The sequence below is a fragment of the Macaca mulatta genome, chromosome 14, assembly GCF_049350105.2.
Source record: "Macaca mulatta isolate MMU2019108-1 chromosome 14, T2T-MMU8v2.0, whole genome shotgun sequence".
In the NCBI taxonomy this organism is placed as follows: domain Eukaryota; kingdom Metazoa; phylum Chordata; class Mammalia; order Primates; family Cercopithecidae; genus Macaca; species Macaca mulatta.
In genome coordinates this window covers 124645699-124663143 of record NC_133419.1, presented here as the reverse complement: position 1 = coordinate 124663143, position 17445 = coordinate 124645699, and the positions used below count along the sequence as shown (strand labels likewise).

The 17445-nt window shown below is 38.9% G+C and overlaps 1 protein-coding gene across 1 annotated transcript; it reads right to left on the bottom strand.

Moving 5' to 3' along the window:
• Positions 1-15144: 15144 nt before the first annotated feature.
• On the bottom strand, positions 15145-16082 carry LOC715199 (olfactory receptor 10D3). Its single transcript, XM_001105305.5, is given in 2 exon segments — positions 15145-15176; positions 15179-16082. Coding segments are annotated over 2 exon segments (936 nt in total).
• Between the last annotated feature and the right edge of the window lie 1363 nt (positions 16083-17445).

Here is a 17445-nt window from a genome sequence, read left to right as displayed (position 1 = left end):
GTGTTAGAAATTTAAAAATAATAAATCAAATCAGTGCTTGACAGACCTCATGCTTATATTTCAACAGCTTCTCCAAAACCAATGAACCATCTTCCTTTGTTTCTAAATTGAATATTTGCAGGAAAGCAATAAAACAGCCTAAATATAACTCACGTAATCCTCCATTGTGGCCAGGGGAGCAGTGGACTGTGATTGATCTACACTATTGTACTTCTTGGTTGAAGTGGTAAAAATCAAATTCAATACCAGTTAACAGTGTAATGGGACTCTTAAAAAAATCTGTGTCGTTCTGCTTCTGCCGGTAGGTGGCCTGCTGGCATGCTGGTGCCTGTGGGTGTGCGCCTCTCAACGTCCAGCCGCCTGTGTGTGTGTGCCTGCTAGGGACTCGGTGATTTTTTTTTTTTTTTTTTTTTAGACGGAGTCTCACTCTGTGGCCAGGCTGGAGTACAGTGGCGGAATCTCTATTCACTGCAGTCTCCTCCTCCCGAGTTCAAGCGATTCCCCTGCCTCAGCCTCCCCAGTAGGTGGGACTACAGGCGCCCGCCACCATGCCCTGCTAATTTTTTGTATTTTAGTAGAGACGGGGTTTCACCATGTTGGCCAGGATGGTATCGAGCTCCTGACCTCGTAATCCACCCACCTCAGCCTCCCGAAGAGCTGGGATTACGGTGTGAGCCACCGCGCCTGGCCTGGTCTTGGGGATTTGTACAGGCGCAGTATGGGGTCGCGGCAGGCCAGGGTGATCTGGGAAATGCAACATTTGGGCAGGAAAACAAGATCTCTGGTAGATCTGTGGTTACACGTTTTTTACAAGCACACACGTGCGTGTGTGCCAACATGCCCCCCAAAAACAAAGACAAAGGAAACTTTTGGAGGTGATTGTTATGTTTATTATCTTGATTATGGTGATGGAATCATATGTGTACACATGTCCAAACTTATTCAAATTGTGTACATAACATGTGCAGTTTTTGTATGTCAATTATACCTCAATAAAGCTAAAAACAGAACAAAAAAGAGTAAGTTTCATACCTAAATTATTCCTCATGGCTTTCAAACTATAGTGTAATTTCATCCAGATCAAAGCCTTACCTACCTAATGTCACCAACATCGTCTCTTACTCTTATTCAGGAAAAATATTCTCCTCAGGACAGTCTCAATGTCCCACAAACACACTGCTCCATTCCATATCCTGCTTATAATCATTCTACTCCACCTATCTAAAAGTACCATTTCTATTTGCCGTTGGTGGTAACCTCTTCCACATAGCCATCCCTGATTTCTAAAGCACGTAATGGATGCTTGCATGAAGTCATTCAAATTCTGGCTCACTTGCACACTGTGTTGCATTGTTTACTCTTTTTTTTTTCAGACAGTCTCCCTCTGTCCCCCAGGCTGGAGTGCAGTATCGCGATCTCGGCTCAATGCAAGCTCCACCTCCTGGGTTCACGTCATTCTCCGGACTCAGCCTCTGGAGTACCTGGGACTACAGGCGCCAACCACCTCGCCCGGCTAATTTTTTTGTATTTTTAGTACAGACGGGGTTTCACCGTGTTAGCCAGGATGGTGTTGATCTCCTGTCCTCATGATCCACCCTCCTCGGCCTCCCAAAGTGCTGGGATTCCGCGCCCAGCCCTTTTACTCTTTTCTAAAATGTTTTAGTGTAGTCTTCTAATTGACCTCCATAAGGGCATGGACCGTGACTTACAAATTCCTGTACCTTTTCAACACAAATCTCATTTTAGTTGCTTCATATAAATTATTTGACTGAAAGATTATATGATACCTGTCCAAGTAGAGAGGTGAAAAGTGAAATAAAGAATAATTTAATTTTATACCAAGGATTCTCCCTATTCATATTGTGTATATTTCAATGAGCAAATCTAATACTTTTCAGAGTCCTTATTCATACTGATATGGAGGGAAAGTGCTGGGAAGGAAAGGGCATGGTCCCTTTAAATGATATGGAAGGGGGAAGGGAAGTGGGCAGGGAAGGGGGCGGTCCCTGGCTAGAGCTCTACTCCTGGGCCTGTGCCCATGGACCTGGGTAAGGACAGGCATTTTTGTTTTGAGAAAGAGAGAGACCACCTTCACATAACTTTTATTACAGTGTATTTTATAATTGTTCTATTTATTATTAGTGGTGAATTTCTGGCTATACCTAATTTCAAAATTAACTTTTATCATAGGTATGTGTGTAGAGGAAAAAAACATAAAATATATACGGTTTGGTACTATTCATGGTTTCGAGATTGGGTATTTCCCTTGACCCCTTCATGCGACTCATGAAGGGGTGACTTGTTTACTCAGCTGCCACCATCAGTCCCTTACCGGAGGGAGCACATGAGCCAATGGGTGCAGGAACTGAAGTGAATGAATGCTGGAATAGGCTGGTCACTCCTCTCTGGCGGGAGCAGGCTGTGTGTGGGCCCTGCAGCAGCGTCCAAGCGTGTTACAATGCTCTTTTAGCTCTGCTATCTGAGAGGGGGTGTCTGCAAACCCCAGATCCCCAGAGGGCATATGTTACGATCAGTGATCCTTTAACATTTGTCATTCACAGGTGGCTAAGTGTGAACCAGCTCAGTGAAGGGTCAGAGTGACAGCCTTTTACACCCTGCCCTCTTGGTACCTGAGTTCTTGTCCAGCATCCAGGAAGAATCCGGTCACATGAATGAATTGAAGGGTGGTGTACGTGGAAAATTTCATAGAGTGGTGAAGGTGGCTCTCAAAGGGAAGGGAAGCTGGAAGGGGGATGGAGTGGGAAGATAATCTTCCCCTGGAGTCCCACCTGAGGACGGTCAAACTCTTCTGTGAAGTCCCACCATCAAGCCATCCCTCCAAAGTCAAGCTGCTTTTCTCCGATGTCCAGCTGCTTCTTCTCTTCTCTCCTTCTCTGCCACTACACTCTGCTTCTCTGCTAGTGGAGTTTGAGATTTTTATGGGTACAGGGTGTGGGACAGAGCAGGACAGGGTGGATTTGGAAAAAGCAACATTCCGGCGGGAAAATGGGGATGTGAAGTTCTCATTTAGGGCCGTGAGTCCAGACTTAGGGTGGAACCCTTGCCAGAGACTCCACCGTTTTCAACCCAGTATTTCCCTGCCTCCTGTCTGTATCAGTTTCAGGCACCAACTGGGGGTCTTGGAATGTATTCCCTGAGGATCAGGGCAGACTACTAGAGCTCATAGAAGTATCTGCACTCCCAGGTTCATTGCAGAATTATTCACAGTAGCCAAGATATAGAAACAACCTAAGTGTTCATTGACAGATGGAGTTCCCACCATTTACAACAACGTGGGTTAACATGGAGTACATTATGCTAAGTGAAATCAGCCAAACAGAAAGACAAATACTGCATAATCTCCCTAACATGTGGAATCTAAAATAAAAGTTGAACTCTTGGTAACAGAGTAGAATGGTGGTTGCCGGGGACATGGGTCAGGGAAAGGGGAAGATATTGGCCAAAGGGTACAAACCTTCAGTTATAAGACAAATAAAGACCTAAGGTATAGCATCGTGACTATAGCTAGTAATAAAACATTTTATATCTTAAATTTCTCAAGAGAGCAGATTTCGAGTGTTCTCACTATATACAAAAAAAAAAAAAAAAAACTACGTGAGGCGATGAATATGTTAATTATCTTGAGTTTGGTAATCATTTCACAATGTACATATATATAAAAACATCACATTGTATAACCTAAATATATGCAATTTTTATTTATCAATCATACTGCAATAAAGCTGCTGAAAAAAACGGAAATAAGCCAGACACAGAAATAAAAACATTTCATGATCTCACATATGTAGAATCTAAAAAATTGAATACACAGAAACAGAGTAGAAAGGTTGTTACTAGGGGCAGGACCAGGTTGGGGGAAGATGAGGAGATGTAGGTCAAAGGGTACAAAGTTGCAGTTACGTAGGATAAATAAGACTAATGTGCATATCACATATTTTATACTAGAAATTTGCCAAGATGGTAGATTTCAGGTCCTTTTACACAAACAAAAGTAAATGTGAAGAAATGTTGATTTGCTTCACTGTAGTAATCATTTCACTGTGCTTATGTACAAGGATAATAAAGCATTATGTTATACACCTTAAATATAGGCAATTAAAATTTTATGCCTATAACATAAATTGTTTTTAAACCAACAAAAGAAAAAAAGATAATCTGTAAAATTGCCATAATCAATGCAATGTGAAATTGACATAAGAATAGACAGATCAAAGAAATAGAAGAGAAAGTCCAAAGTAGACCCACCCAGTTCTTCGACTGAAACCTCATAGCAACTCAGTAGGAAAAGATGTCTCTTAAACAAATTACGTTGAAACAACTGAATATTCACTTGGGGACAAAAATGAACATTAGTCTTTACTCCAGACCATGAACAAAAATTAATTTGATATGGGTCATAGATACAAACAGACAAAATTAAGCTATAAAACTTCTAGAAAAGAATACAAGAGACTATCTTTAAGACCTAGTACAAGAAATGTACTGTTTTGTTATTTTAACTTACATTATTCTATAACCCTTTTTCCATGTTGCTACATAATTTTGATAGTCAATAATAATGGGGACCATATAAAATTTAATAAGTCAACATATTATATTTTACGTAATGTTATCCATATCTGAATATTTAAATATCATTGTTCTTGCCATTTGAAATGAATTGGTGCTACTTATATTTTTCCTTTAGAATAATTTCTCAATTTTAGACTCATAGGGCCAAAGTATATAAACATATAAACTTATCTTACTTGTATTTAAAAGTTTCTTTTCTAAAAGGTGTCACCAACGTGTTTTAAACTTCTGAATGAATCATGCTGCTTTATTCCTTTGTACTTTCACAAATCCTGCTCTTTTTCTTCTTCCACGATTTTTTTTACAGACCTGACTTTTATTATCTGTTATAAAATTTAATTTAATGTTTCTTCACTCACTGCATGTTTTTTTTTTCTCACATCTTTCCCCATTTTGAGACAGATATTCCTCTTAAGTGCTGTCAAAATCCTGCGTGTTCATATATTGTTGCAATCATCACCTTCAGGGTAGGATAAATGCCTTGTTGGACTTGTAAATTCAACTCCTGTCACTATACAAAACATAGAATAGAAAATAAATACTCCTGGAATTAACACATAAATCAATAAATGCTACCAGTAGTGTCAAAATGTTGTGGGGTTTCTGTAGCTTTGTTAATACATAGTTTGATTATTTACTATTTAATATTAGTTTGCTTATTCAGTAGATATAAAATGGTATCATCACATCACATTGTATACTATATTTTTCAAAATGAATAGTCACATTAAAGATCTGTATTAGTTCAGTTTTCTTTTGCATTAATTGTAATTTATTTTATTATATGTTTGAAATGATCATGTTGATATGTTTCTACATGTTCGATTCAATTTTAAACCTACATGTAATTTTGTACACTATTGTTTGAAAATTTTTATATTTTGGAATATGTTTTATATTTTGAAGTATAAATGAGCTCTTCTCCATTATTTGATAATGTATGTATAGTTTATCTTCTTTTAATTGAGTCCCTGCAGCATATATGAAGTATAGCATGTAGAAATCAGAAACACAGCCTAGAAAGTGCAATGTAATGTAAGGTGAAATATTATAGTATTTATCATCTAAAATTAGAATACAGAGGAAGCATAGCCTATGTCTTCCCACCTGTATCAGGTCAGACTTTTTGCAGGAGAATTTCAATAAATTTTAAAAAACAATCAGTTGCATCGCAGAGAGTGGAAACAGCCTATCCAAATGTATCAAAGTTTGATATAGTTAGTTTTGGAAAAATGACAAATAATTTAGTGAGTGTAGAGTATAAGGCCTGATGGGGAAAATAGACAAGGCTATGAGGCTGGGTATTGAGATACAAACAGATTATAAAAATCATTGTATGTATTAGAGTAGATTTTACTCTAAAGTTAGTGGGGAGACATGAAAGATTTTAAAGCATGGGAATTAACATGATCAGATCTACTCTGTGTATAAATATCTATGCAGAGCTTGTCATTTCTTCCAAATTACCAATGAACTTGTAAAGCAAATTTCCTCCTCTGTCCCTGCCCTTCCAAAAGCACACATCATGATTACCCCTAAAGCCAAGGAGAATTGGTCATTCTGTGCTAAGGTTGGAGATGATCCTATGTCCATCAGGGGGCGATAGAGCACAGTTTGCAGAATACTGATTATCATGTGGTGTCCAGGCTGGCACAATTTATTGTCCAGTTACTGACTTCTTAGACTGCATCACATATCTAATATGCCACCAGAATCCTATCTGTAAAACTAATATAGACTAAATAGGAGATATGGACCATGGCTGTCATATTGGTGCAGGGACAGATACCGGGGAAAAGATCAGAAGAACCAGGGATGATTTGAAGATCCTAGGAGAGCCGGCATGTCTTTCTTTTGGATCATAGCCAAAAAGGCAAGGAGAGGACAAAAGCAAGTTCCTCATTCTTGATGAGACCTCCCTTCCACCCTCCAGGACTTGCAATGGAGACTGTGCCCAGTGACTTGCTTTCAATTTGGTAGGTTATGCGCTTAACATTCCCAAATTGTGATAGAGAGTTTGCCCAGAGGCACGGAGCCCAGTGAGGCCACCCTTTTCTCATATTACAGGAACCTGAGACTCCAAAGAGGGAAGGGATTAAATCCTATTACTGGCATATCCGTCAAAGGGAAATTCCAAGGTTTCCAGCTCCTAGGTTACTAAGAATCAAAACAAGGAAACATTCTTATGACCAGGAGTGGTAAATTCATATCCTCAGATTCATTACAAATTTACAATGTACAATTCTAAAATCTAGCATGTCCTATATGTTAATTAATTCCCTTTTATCTAAATACACAGCTATAACTAGAACTATAAGAAAAATTATCAAAGATTACTGTTCTCTGAAAGGAAGCATACAGTTGAGGCATATTGAGTATATATTGTCTTAGTGGTGACCTTTTGTTCCCCAGTTGTCACAACCACTATGGATCAGTTAGCAATAAATATCTTGAGTTTTCATGGCATCATACATGTTTGTGAGTGTTCTTCAAACCCTCATGACAAACTTGCTGAAACTGAACATCAGATCTACTGCTGTAAGGTTGATTCTGGTCTTATTATTTCATATAAATTTCTAGATCTTTGTAATCTGTTTAGTTAAAAACTTGGTCATCCTATTTCACTTCACTCACGCTATTTTTCTCAGATGAGTGGTGTTTGTCAAGAATACATGTACTTCCAAAGAAGATGAGATTTCAAAGGTGAAACGTTTCTTTTAGCTTGGAGCATTAACGAAAGTTTTGGCAGGAAAACAATGTTGGATGGTGTCCTGAAAAATGAGAATAATTTGGTCCTGTGGAGAACAATGAAACTGACATCCCAAGCAGAGGACACATGAAGACTAGGACTCGGGGTCACTGAAAGCATGGAATATGTGAGAAATGCACCAAAATTCAGGATCCACAATTGAGTGCAATGTGAGAAACATGGCCTAACATGGCAATAGAATAGTTTAGGACTGTACTGGAGAATCCAGACCATGTTGTTAGCATTGGTTTGAAAAATTACAAAGGAGTTTGAGTTGACCTGTGAAGAAGTCAAGAACAAAAGAGAAATAGGAAGAAAATTGGTGACAGAGATTGGAACCAGACGTTAAAAAGCTTTGAATGTTAAACTCAATATAATCAACCTTGACATCAATAGGAAATGGAAACGTACCAAAAAATTTTTTGCAAGACAGCAAAATGGTTTTGTCAATGTCTTATATAGCAAAACTGGCAGCAGGTTAAAAAAAACAAAGTGAAACTATAGAAATGAAATCATGATTGAAAAATATAAACAATTAGGTTAGTTCTTTTCAGAAATATTTGTAACTAGATAACTGTGGTTTAAAATTTAAAAGAAAAATGCATTTAAATGCCCTATTGAGGAACATGGTTGACTACTCTCAACCTGGATTAATTATTTAAGGTGGCGGGACCAGAACAAAACCTAACTAGTCAGGCCCTTCCACTCTTGAGCTATACTCAAAAGAGAGCTTAATCTCAGTGAATCTGTTATGTATAAAGACTTCCTCCTTTGAGAAACTCTATTTCCGTGTTGCTCTCCATCTCTCTTTAAATGCAAAACATAATTTATTTACATAATTGTTTGAATAGTTGTATTGCCTTTTACTTTATTATTTTTTAAAATGATAAGACATTTCACAATCTTACGTTTGTTTGCTTTCTTTTTAAAATTGTTAACTTTTTTATTTCAATAGGTTTTTGGAGAACAGGTGGTGGTTGGTTACATGAGTAAGTTCTTTAGTGGTGATTTCTGAGATTTTGGTGCGCCCATTACCCGAGCAGTGTACACTATATCCAGTGTGTAGTCTTTTATCCGTCACCACCCCCTACCCTGAGTCCCCAAAGTCCAATTTATTGTTCTTATGCCTTTGCATCCTGATAGCTTAGCTCCCACATATGAGTGAGAACATGTGATGTTTGGTTTTCCATTCCTGAGTCACTTCACTTAGAATAATAGTCTCCAGTTCCATCCAGGTTACTGCAAATGCCATTATTTCATTTCTTTTTATGGGACTGAGTCATATTTCATTATATATATAAAATATTCCATTGTGTATAAACAATGGTGTACATTATATATACATCATTCCATGGTGTGTGTATATATATACACATATGTATAACCTTTTCTTTATTCACTTGTTGATGATACTATATTTTCTTATGTAATTTTCACAACAGTTCCATGAGTTAAGTAGAATTACTCTCATAATTTTCCCCATAACGAAGCAAACTTAGATCCAGGTATTTTTCTTTATAATATCTAAGATTTTTCCAGAGACTCTGCCCATGAGCTCAAGGAGAAATGAACAGTGTATGGGTCACAACTAAGAATCATGACGTGAATAATTTCATTAGATGAAGTTTTGGGGGAAGGATCAAGTCCTGAAGTACTGAGCAAACTTCCCATAGAAGTAAGCAAAGCTACAGAACAGATCTAACGAAAGAGGTGGAGAGCAGCCATCACTGGGCGGTGTCATGGAGTCTAGGAAGAAAGGGCCTTCGTGTTTATTTATTTGGAGGATGCTAGAAAGAACAATTTTGACAGAGTGGACTGGGAAATAAACCAGTAGATCTGAGGATTCAGACCACTGATGGGAGAGGTTTGTTAGTTTAAAGAAGCTCTGTGATAATGATCATTGGATCTGTGAGCAGATGACTTTGAGATTTTCAGTGTCATGTGTCTTATGAGTGTTTAAGTGTCAACCACATCTTGTTGACTATGAGACTTTCCACTCGATAAAACTGACCATCTCTTTATGTGATCCTCCGTGGGGATTATCATGAGTTGGGAATGTGTTTTAAAAGAGATGCTTGATTTTCCTGTGGCTTATCCTTCAGTGTCTACTATCACTAATACATACATAGGTTAGCATGCACAGGGGCTTAGCATGATTCATTTAAGTTTGGAAAATTAAGAGGCCATGTTATGTATGATCTTACACATATAACAAATAGTATGTAACAAAATATAACATGATTCACTCACATTTGCAAAAAGTTTAAATGGTATAATTCACAGAATGCAGGGCAGAGAAACTAGAGTTCTGATCCTGTCTTAGTCCTGCCATGAGGTTGCTGCATGAGCTCCAATAATGCAGGAGAAAGAGTCCTTGGTGGTAAGTGACTGAGCTAGTACAACCTATATCTGATGGTGCAGAGGTCAGTGGGTGTTAAGTGTTAGGTACTTCCCACAGGAGTAGAAGATAGCAGATTCCTCTCCATTCTGTTGGTGGAGTGCTCTGCCCACTCTATTCTTGGCACTGGCTGGATTTGCAAATGCTCTCAGCTGAGCTCAGTCATAATCAGCCTCCACACTTTTATTGAATCTTCATTGCCAAGTTCTCCTTAGCTTCATAGAGAAGTAGCATGTCCACATAATTTATTTTACACATCAGAACACTTTTAGGAGTGTGAACACTATTAAAAATCATGTATAAACTCTCCTGGCAAATCTGAATATATGGCCTTTTCTACAAAGGGCACTTCATGATAAGAAACCCATTCATGATTAGGCTACTTTCTACCATCTCCTTCTCTCTCCCTATTTTCTTTCTTCTGTCTTTCACTTCCACCTCCAATCTTCTTTTATTATACTAATATAGTTCTCCCTGGAAATAGTGTGCTTAGTACATGCCCATGCTTCCACAAGATGTTCCCTTCCTTCTGATTCTGCACTTTCTCACCCTCTGTCTGATGTTTATTCACTCTCCCCTCCATGCATCCCTCATAGCCCGGCTCACATCCCACCTTTCCTGCAAAGCCTTCCCAAACAGCCTTGGTAGAAATAATTGGTCACTTTTCCATGCTCTCATTGCTTCTCTGAATTTATGATGCTGATGTTGTAATGAAATTATTAAAAGGAAGATCACTGGAGACTGTAAGAGTTGAAGAAGGGGGAAGGAAACACTAAAAGCAGCTCAACAGTCAAAGACAGGTTTATTTTGGAGAATAAACTTGAGAGGGGCTTCTGGCCAAGTTAAGTCAGGAGCACTCTCTCTTATGGACTAAGAGTATTTAAGGGTTTGGGGTGGGAGAGCTTATCACAGGCTCAGAATGTTTCTATGTCTCTTTGTCTTGCTTATCTGGGAGGGAGAGTTTTTGTGTCTGTTCCTGTACATCTTCCTGCAGCTGCAGACGTACCCCCAGAGTCTGTTTTTAGCTTACCTATCTTAGTGCACCTACAGAGAAAGGAATGTGCTTATTAGGGCCCACTGTTTTACTGGGGCCCATTGTATGAGTGTAAGTTTGGTGGTTACCCAAGACACTTTCCCCCCTCTCTTTGTGCTCAAGCTGTCTTATCTGTGTTTTACTGTCGACTCTTTCTGGCTACTTGTTGTTAGAAGAGAAGTGATTTCTTTGAAATGCATGAGGTTAGAAAGGGAGCTGGAACTTAAAATGGTGGTGTTTGTCCAAGATGACGGTGTTCCTGCTTTGTCAGAGACAGCCTGCAAGACATCCTAGCTTAGTTACTTACTAGCTGGAAACATTTCTTAATTTCTCTGTCTCTCAGTTTTCTCTTGTATAAAATGAGATAATAGGATTATGGTGAGGACCGCATGAGTTAATGTAGGTAAAGTGCTTGAGAATACCTAACACATGGTAAGCCCTAGGAAAGCATATCCTGCTGTTATTATCACATTTTATTATGGACCATCTATTCTGTATGATTCTAAAAACAGATGGTGGACTCCTTCAGGGCAGGGATCTTGTCCATCTTTATCAAGTTAGCATAACAATAGTATCTGCTGCAAAACAGGAATTTAATAAATACCGACTGAATTACTTCTCTGGGACGCCTATGGGAAAGAGATTTGAGGATATCAGTGCTGATCTTTGGCCAAATCGATGTAGAGAAAAACATTTATATGTACTTGCTTGTCTGCCTTCTTACTTCTCCTACCAATCATAAATATCTTTCTTGAGCTAGATATTATCTCATTTCTATTACTTCCCAGGAAATTTGCTTTTGAAAGGAGAAGGTGGGATTTGAGAGGAAATTTGTTCTTTAATGGCAGAATTTCAGGGATAAAAATATATTTTGAAACCAGTGCTCTAACCACCATGACAGAGTGGCCTCCTTCATGGAAATGTTCAGGTTGACTTGCTGTGTGCATGTTGAGCTCCTCTCCATAGTAAGAATGTTAGCAAGCTCCTGGGTCTGGATCCTCTTTAGGGAATGTTGGGCGCTGTGTTGCTCCTATCATAGACTGTTGTGCCTCAGGTCTCCCGGGGCCTCCCAAACTGAGGGTTCAGAGAACGAATTCTTGAATAAAGTGAATAAACACATCTTGTAAATGGTTTGTTTTGTTCAAGATGTAAATATACCTGAAATAAAAGTTGTTTTTACTTTCAGACTGTTTGGGAGCAGAAGGGATGGGAGAAATCCTTGGAGATGCTAGACTTGGCTTTTCTTTGTCAAACTAATTATTTATTTTCTAAAGTGAACAGCTCAACTGAAAAGAAAAAAATATCCACTGCCATGGAAAATGTTGCTTCTAATTAAGAAAGGAGGAGGACAGAGAAATTAAAGCATAGAATGCTACCCCATAGTCTCTGTTAAGCAAGTTAGAACAGCAGAGAACATACAAGAGCTTTTCTGCTGCGACTGTGAATGACCCCAAACAGGTTTGTACAGGAAGTACAGCTTTAGAGTATATTGGAAGAACTATGGTAAATAGGTGTTTTAACTCTGGTAATAGCAAGCTACTAATTAATGATTCATTACTAAGAAGCTTTAAAAATAACTAAAATCTCAAAGGATTATACATTTGAGAATGGAATCAAAACAGTTACGTAAATTGTGATTAAAATCAGATTTAGTTAAATCAGTAATAGGAAATAGATTTTCTAATGGTGGATCAGCATTCCTTTAAAAATGGATGTGATGTTTTGTCTTTATCTGTTCACTTTGTCTTATAATGTTAATAAGAAACGTATATACCAGAGAAAAGGGAAAACGTAGTTCCATTACTACCATTCCTCTGGAATGTTGAGTTACATCTGAAACCATTTTGGGGCCAGGGAGGGGCTCTGAGATCTTCTGTCAGATTTTCCCTTGGCCAATAACAGGGCTTTTGAGATGTTCTATGAATCCAAAGAAAGCGGATTCAACAAGCTAAATGCAAATCAATATTGGGGCTCAGAGGGAGGATTGTGAGCTGCTGGATCAAGGATCATTGCCCAGATCGGGTGGGAAATCAATAACTGAAAATCAACAGCCATCTCCTTACATTGGTCAGGAAACTTCCTAACGAGAGGGGTGGAGCACAGGTGACAGAAGAAGGCATACGGTGGGTGTTTGGGGATAGAGCTTTCTTTCAAGGTCTTGCCAATTTTTGTATCCTCAGTCGTCTCTCCTCCTTCCGGCAATCCGCAGTGATACAAAGATTCCAGTGCCTTCATCTATGACTCGTGTCCGTTTTTTACTGGAAGAAGACATGAAGATATGGCGCTTCTGATTTCTGCGTGGCCCTTCTTTTTTGAGTCTCCGTTGCTGTGTGCCTCTTGGTATGCCCAATCGTTTCTCACCCTGGCCTTTGCCACAGTGAGATGCCTTGCCCACTTGAGGCCTCCACCATCTACATTCTGGAGTTAAGCCCACCATTGACTCCCTTGGTTACCGTTTTCTTCATAAGAGTGTGAGAAAATATCTTTATCTTGGATGTGATGTGCTTCTTGGGCTGGCATGGATGAAGTCAAGTGCTCCTTCTTGGTTTCTTCTCTCTTCTTGGTTGGAAAGATTTCTAAGCATTTTGGAAGGAGTTTCTTAGTGTTTTAAGTGTAAAAGCCTTGCATTCATATCCTGGGCCTCTCACAGTAAAATGGGAAGAATAGCACAAATATCAAAGATTGTTTTGAAGATTAAATGAGATAGTTTTATAGAGCATTTATAATAATATATGACAAATAATTAGGGCTCTATAAATGACAATCTTCACACTACTGAACCGAAGACAGAAATTTGAGGCACAAATGAGTGAAGAGGCTACTAAGACAATTATAAACTTGACAGTTCCAAGGATACAGAGAATTCTGGAAAGAGACTTTACAATTCGAGTGTTATGTTTAGGAGTTTTTGAAAATGGGTAAAAGGAGAATATGAAGCTGAATTTATTTTAATTACATCACAGTGGATTGGGAAGCTTTCTAGTTGGAATGTTAATGACATGGTGCTTGTATTTTGGTTAGAGGGGTAAAGAGGTAAAATTATGTGTACCCTAAGTGGTTAGTACTATGAATCCAGGAAAATGCTGAGTGTCTCTGTCTTCTATGGGATTTCACATCTAATCAGTGGCTCCACAAAGCGTCTGTGTAGCTGTTTTTGAGCCAAGGTAGATAACTTTGATGCACATCAAAAAAGGAGGAGGTTGCATGAGGCCAAATGCAAGTATACATATTTTCTTTACAATTTTTTTTTGGAAGAGCAGAATTATTTGGCAGGAAACGAAATGATGCTTAGAGCTTTACCAAGTCTAGCAAGCCCAAATGAATACCCAAGAGGTAAGGGTGAGGTTCAGGTGTTAAAGAAAAGGTAGAAACACCTTTAAAGTTATAGGTAGAAAAAAAGATATATATAATGCTTTTTAATCTTACAACATACCACAGAGATCAACAAGTCCAGAAACTTGCAAACTTTTTCCAGTGGAATCTTAACTAGAAATCTAATACATATGATAAGTAAACAGGAAGTTCTCACTAACTGTATTTAACAAGGAAACCTCAGGATAAATTCACTGGAGTCTCGGGTCTCCTTGAATCAGGCTTGGAAAGTCATTTGGCCCAATCCATCAGCCTGACCTGATAAAGCTACTAAATTGTTACCACACTAATAGCTGGTAGCAAGACGGAAACAGACCCAAGTCTAGTATACTAGACACAACGCTTTTTACTTTCCTTAGGCAGTGGGGCTAAGCCAATCTGCCTAGAAATCTTTAGGCAGACTAATCAGGCATGGGGTCAGACATGGGATGAACATCCTTGCTGACAAATTCTAAGTTATTCCCTTTCCAGACATTTGGAGAGGAAAAAAAAAACAAAAAACAAAAAACAAAAAACACTGCATCTTGACTCTAGTCCTTAGTCAATTAATATGTTTTTAAAATTATATTATTCTCTCAATCAGTTGTTTAAAATCTCTTTTCTTCTTTTTATTGCCTTTCCCTATAGGTTTGTCTCACAAATAGTATGAGGGGAGTAAATTGAGAAAAGTGGCGCAAAAAAAAAAATGGCACAATGGAAAATACCTTCCTTTCAGGGACAGGCAATTCTCTATAGAAGAAAGGCAAGGTAACAATAACCAAGACTATATGACTTTGAAGATAGGTGAAGAGGCAGAACCTAGATGATAAAATAAAATATGTAAAAGATAATGTATTATAGCACAGTGGTCCATACCATTCAGCACAGTGCTGAAAATTCCAAGTCATTGTCACATATGAAGATTCCAGAATGAAATATCTATGTCAAAGCAGAAGGAATTCCAGAGCCATGCACCCATTTATTATAAGGAATTCCAGAGCTCAGCACCCTGAGCTCTTACTAACTCTCAGGAACATGGCCTGTCTTGTGAATATTGTTTTCAGGGCTGTTTTTACTTCCTCATTCCTCAAGGTGTAGATCAAAGGGTTCAGCATTGGTCCTACCAGATTCATCAGAATTTGCACCACAGTTCCCAGCATGGGGTTGGGTGTGGGCTGCAGGTAGACAGTGATGATGGGCCCATAGGCACAGAGGATGGCAATGAGGTGAGCGCTGCAGGTGGAGAAGGCACGGCGACGGCCCTCAGTTGTACGAATACTTAAGATAGAAATCGTGATTCTAGTGTAGGATAAAAGAATTAGGAGAAAGCAGACAAGAGATATGAGGCCAACGTTGGTGAAGCTCACCCTCTGGGCAAAGGATGTGTCAGCACAGGCCAAGGGCAAGAGCGCTGGAATGTCACAGAAGAAGTGATCCACTTCATTGGAACCACAGTATGGTAAGGCAAAGGTGAGGGAGGTCAAGATACTAGAATGAATGCACCCTAACAGCCACGTGCCCACAGCCAGGGCCACACAGATTCTTGGGTTCATGATGACTGTGTATCGCAGAGGATAACAGATGGCAGTGAAGCGGTCATAGGCCATCACTGTATACAAGAAGCACTCAATGCTCCCCAGGAAGTGGAAGAAGAAGAGCTGGCAGACACAGTCTTTGTAGGAGATGAGTCGACTCAGCCCCATAAGGTAGAGCAGCATTTTGGGACAAGTCACTGAGGAGAAACCCATGTCAAACACAGACAAGTTTCCCAGGAAGAAATACATAGGTGTGTGAAGGGGAGCAGAAAACATAACAGCAACAAGGATAGACACATTTCCCAGTAGAGTGCAGGCATAGAAGGGCAGGAATAAGACAAAAACTACCATCTCCAGCCCCTCTGTGTGTGGGATTCCCAAAAGGATGAACTCTGTCACTATGGAGCAGTTCCTCACCTCCATGGAAGCCAGTCCTAGGGAAGAAAGAGGAGGCTGAGGACATGGAAGAATATCTTGGCTTGCTGTCAATCAAGTGAACATACTGGAGAAATAAAACTAGTCAATTAAGTGACTGTGATTTGCTTCTAAGTTATGGAAAGGCTTGTGATTCAAGTTACGAGGCATTATCCTTGGAATGTAACTGCCATAGCCAACTAAGTTTCTGTAGCAAATATTTTTGTTATACTTACTTGAAATACAAACGCCCATTATTAAAACAATATTCTTACAATGTAAGAGCAAATATTTTTAAAGGGAGGGCAGGATACATTCAAACACACACTCCTCCTCCCAGGGTAGAAGGATATGAAATGTCAGGATTATTTGAGGACTTTTTTTGTATCACTGGAGATATGAACCACAATTCAAGAATCATCATAGTTGTGAGACATTATTAATGATAACATTAGATTTTATGTCTATGTTTTTTAAGGGAATCATAAAGGTTGATCACTGCTTTGCATTCAAAACACTTATACAACATAATCTCCGTTCATTTAATCCCGGCAGTCACTCTTTGAGGAGGTCTACAGAAAAGATTACTTTTGAGCAGTAGGATGGCTAGGTGACTTTCCCAGATTAAGGCAGCTAGTTCATGCTGGAACTAGGCATCTACATTCTTTTTTTTTCTTTTTAAACATCAGTCTTTCCCCCGGATCTGGATGGATCCATCTGTGATAGATCATGGCATTACTGGCTTTGTCAAATCTTTTCCCAGTATTAGCCATGTTTTTCCTCTGTACATCACCAGGCTTTCAAAATGTTCTTCCTCCTCCTTCTTAGTAAGCAATGGAAAACCAATATGTTTCCAGCTACCTCCCCACAAACACACAAATATAACATCTAGGAGAGTAAATTTTTTGTGTGTTTACAATTATATTCTCAGTGCAAAGAACAGTGCCTGGCAGAGTAATTTTTCAATAAATGTTTGATGAAGGAAATAAGATAACTCACTCAATGCCGAGCAGGAATTGGATATCATTCTTCCTGCGCAAGGATTTGTGTGGTACTATCAGATAGTAATTTCTCCTCACCGTCTTCTAAAGCAACTTGATCATCTACCTGTTTCTTTTTTGCCCATTTCCTCCATAAATAGTCATGTCACCTGCACTCCAGAAGATGCTCTGCACTACGTTCCAAAAGGCAATCAGACCCAAGGCAAGTGCTACATATAATCTATACTGCTTCCAAAAATGTCCTGGCTGTCATATATCAAAGAAAGAATCAAATGAAGGTATCCAAATGTAGGCTTATTTAGAGTTTCTGTTACTTTAGTAATATAAAATCAAGTCCAAATTCCTGATTATAAAGTGAAATAATAAGAATG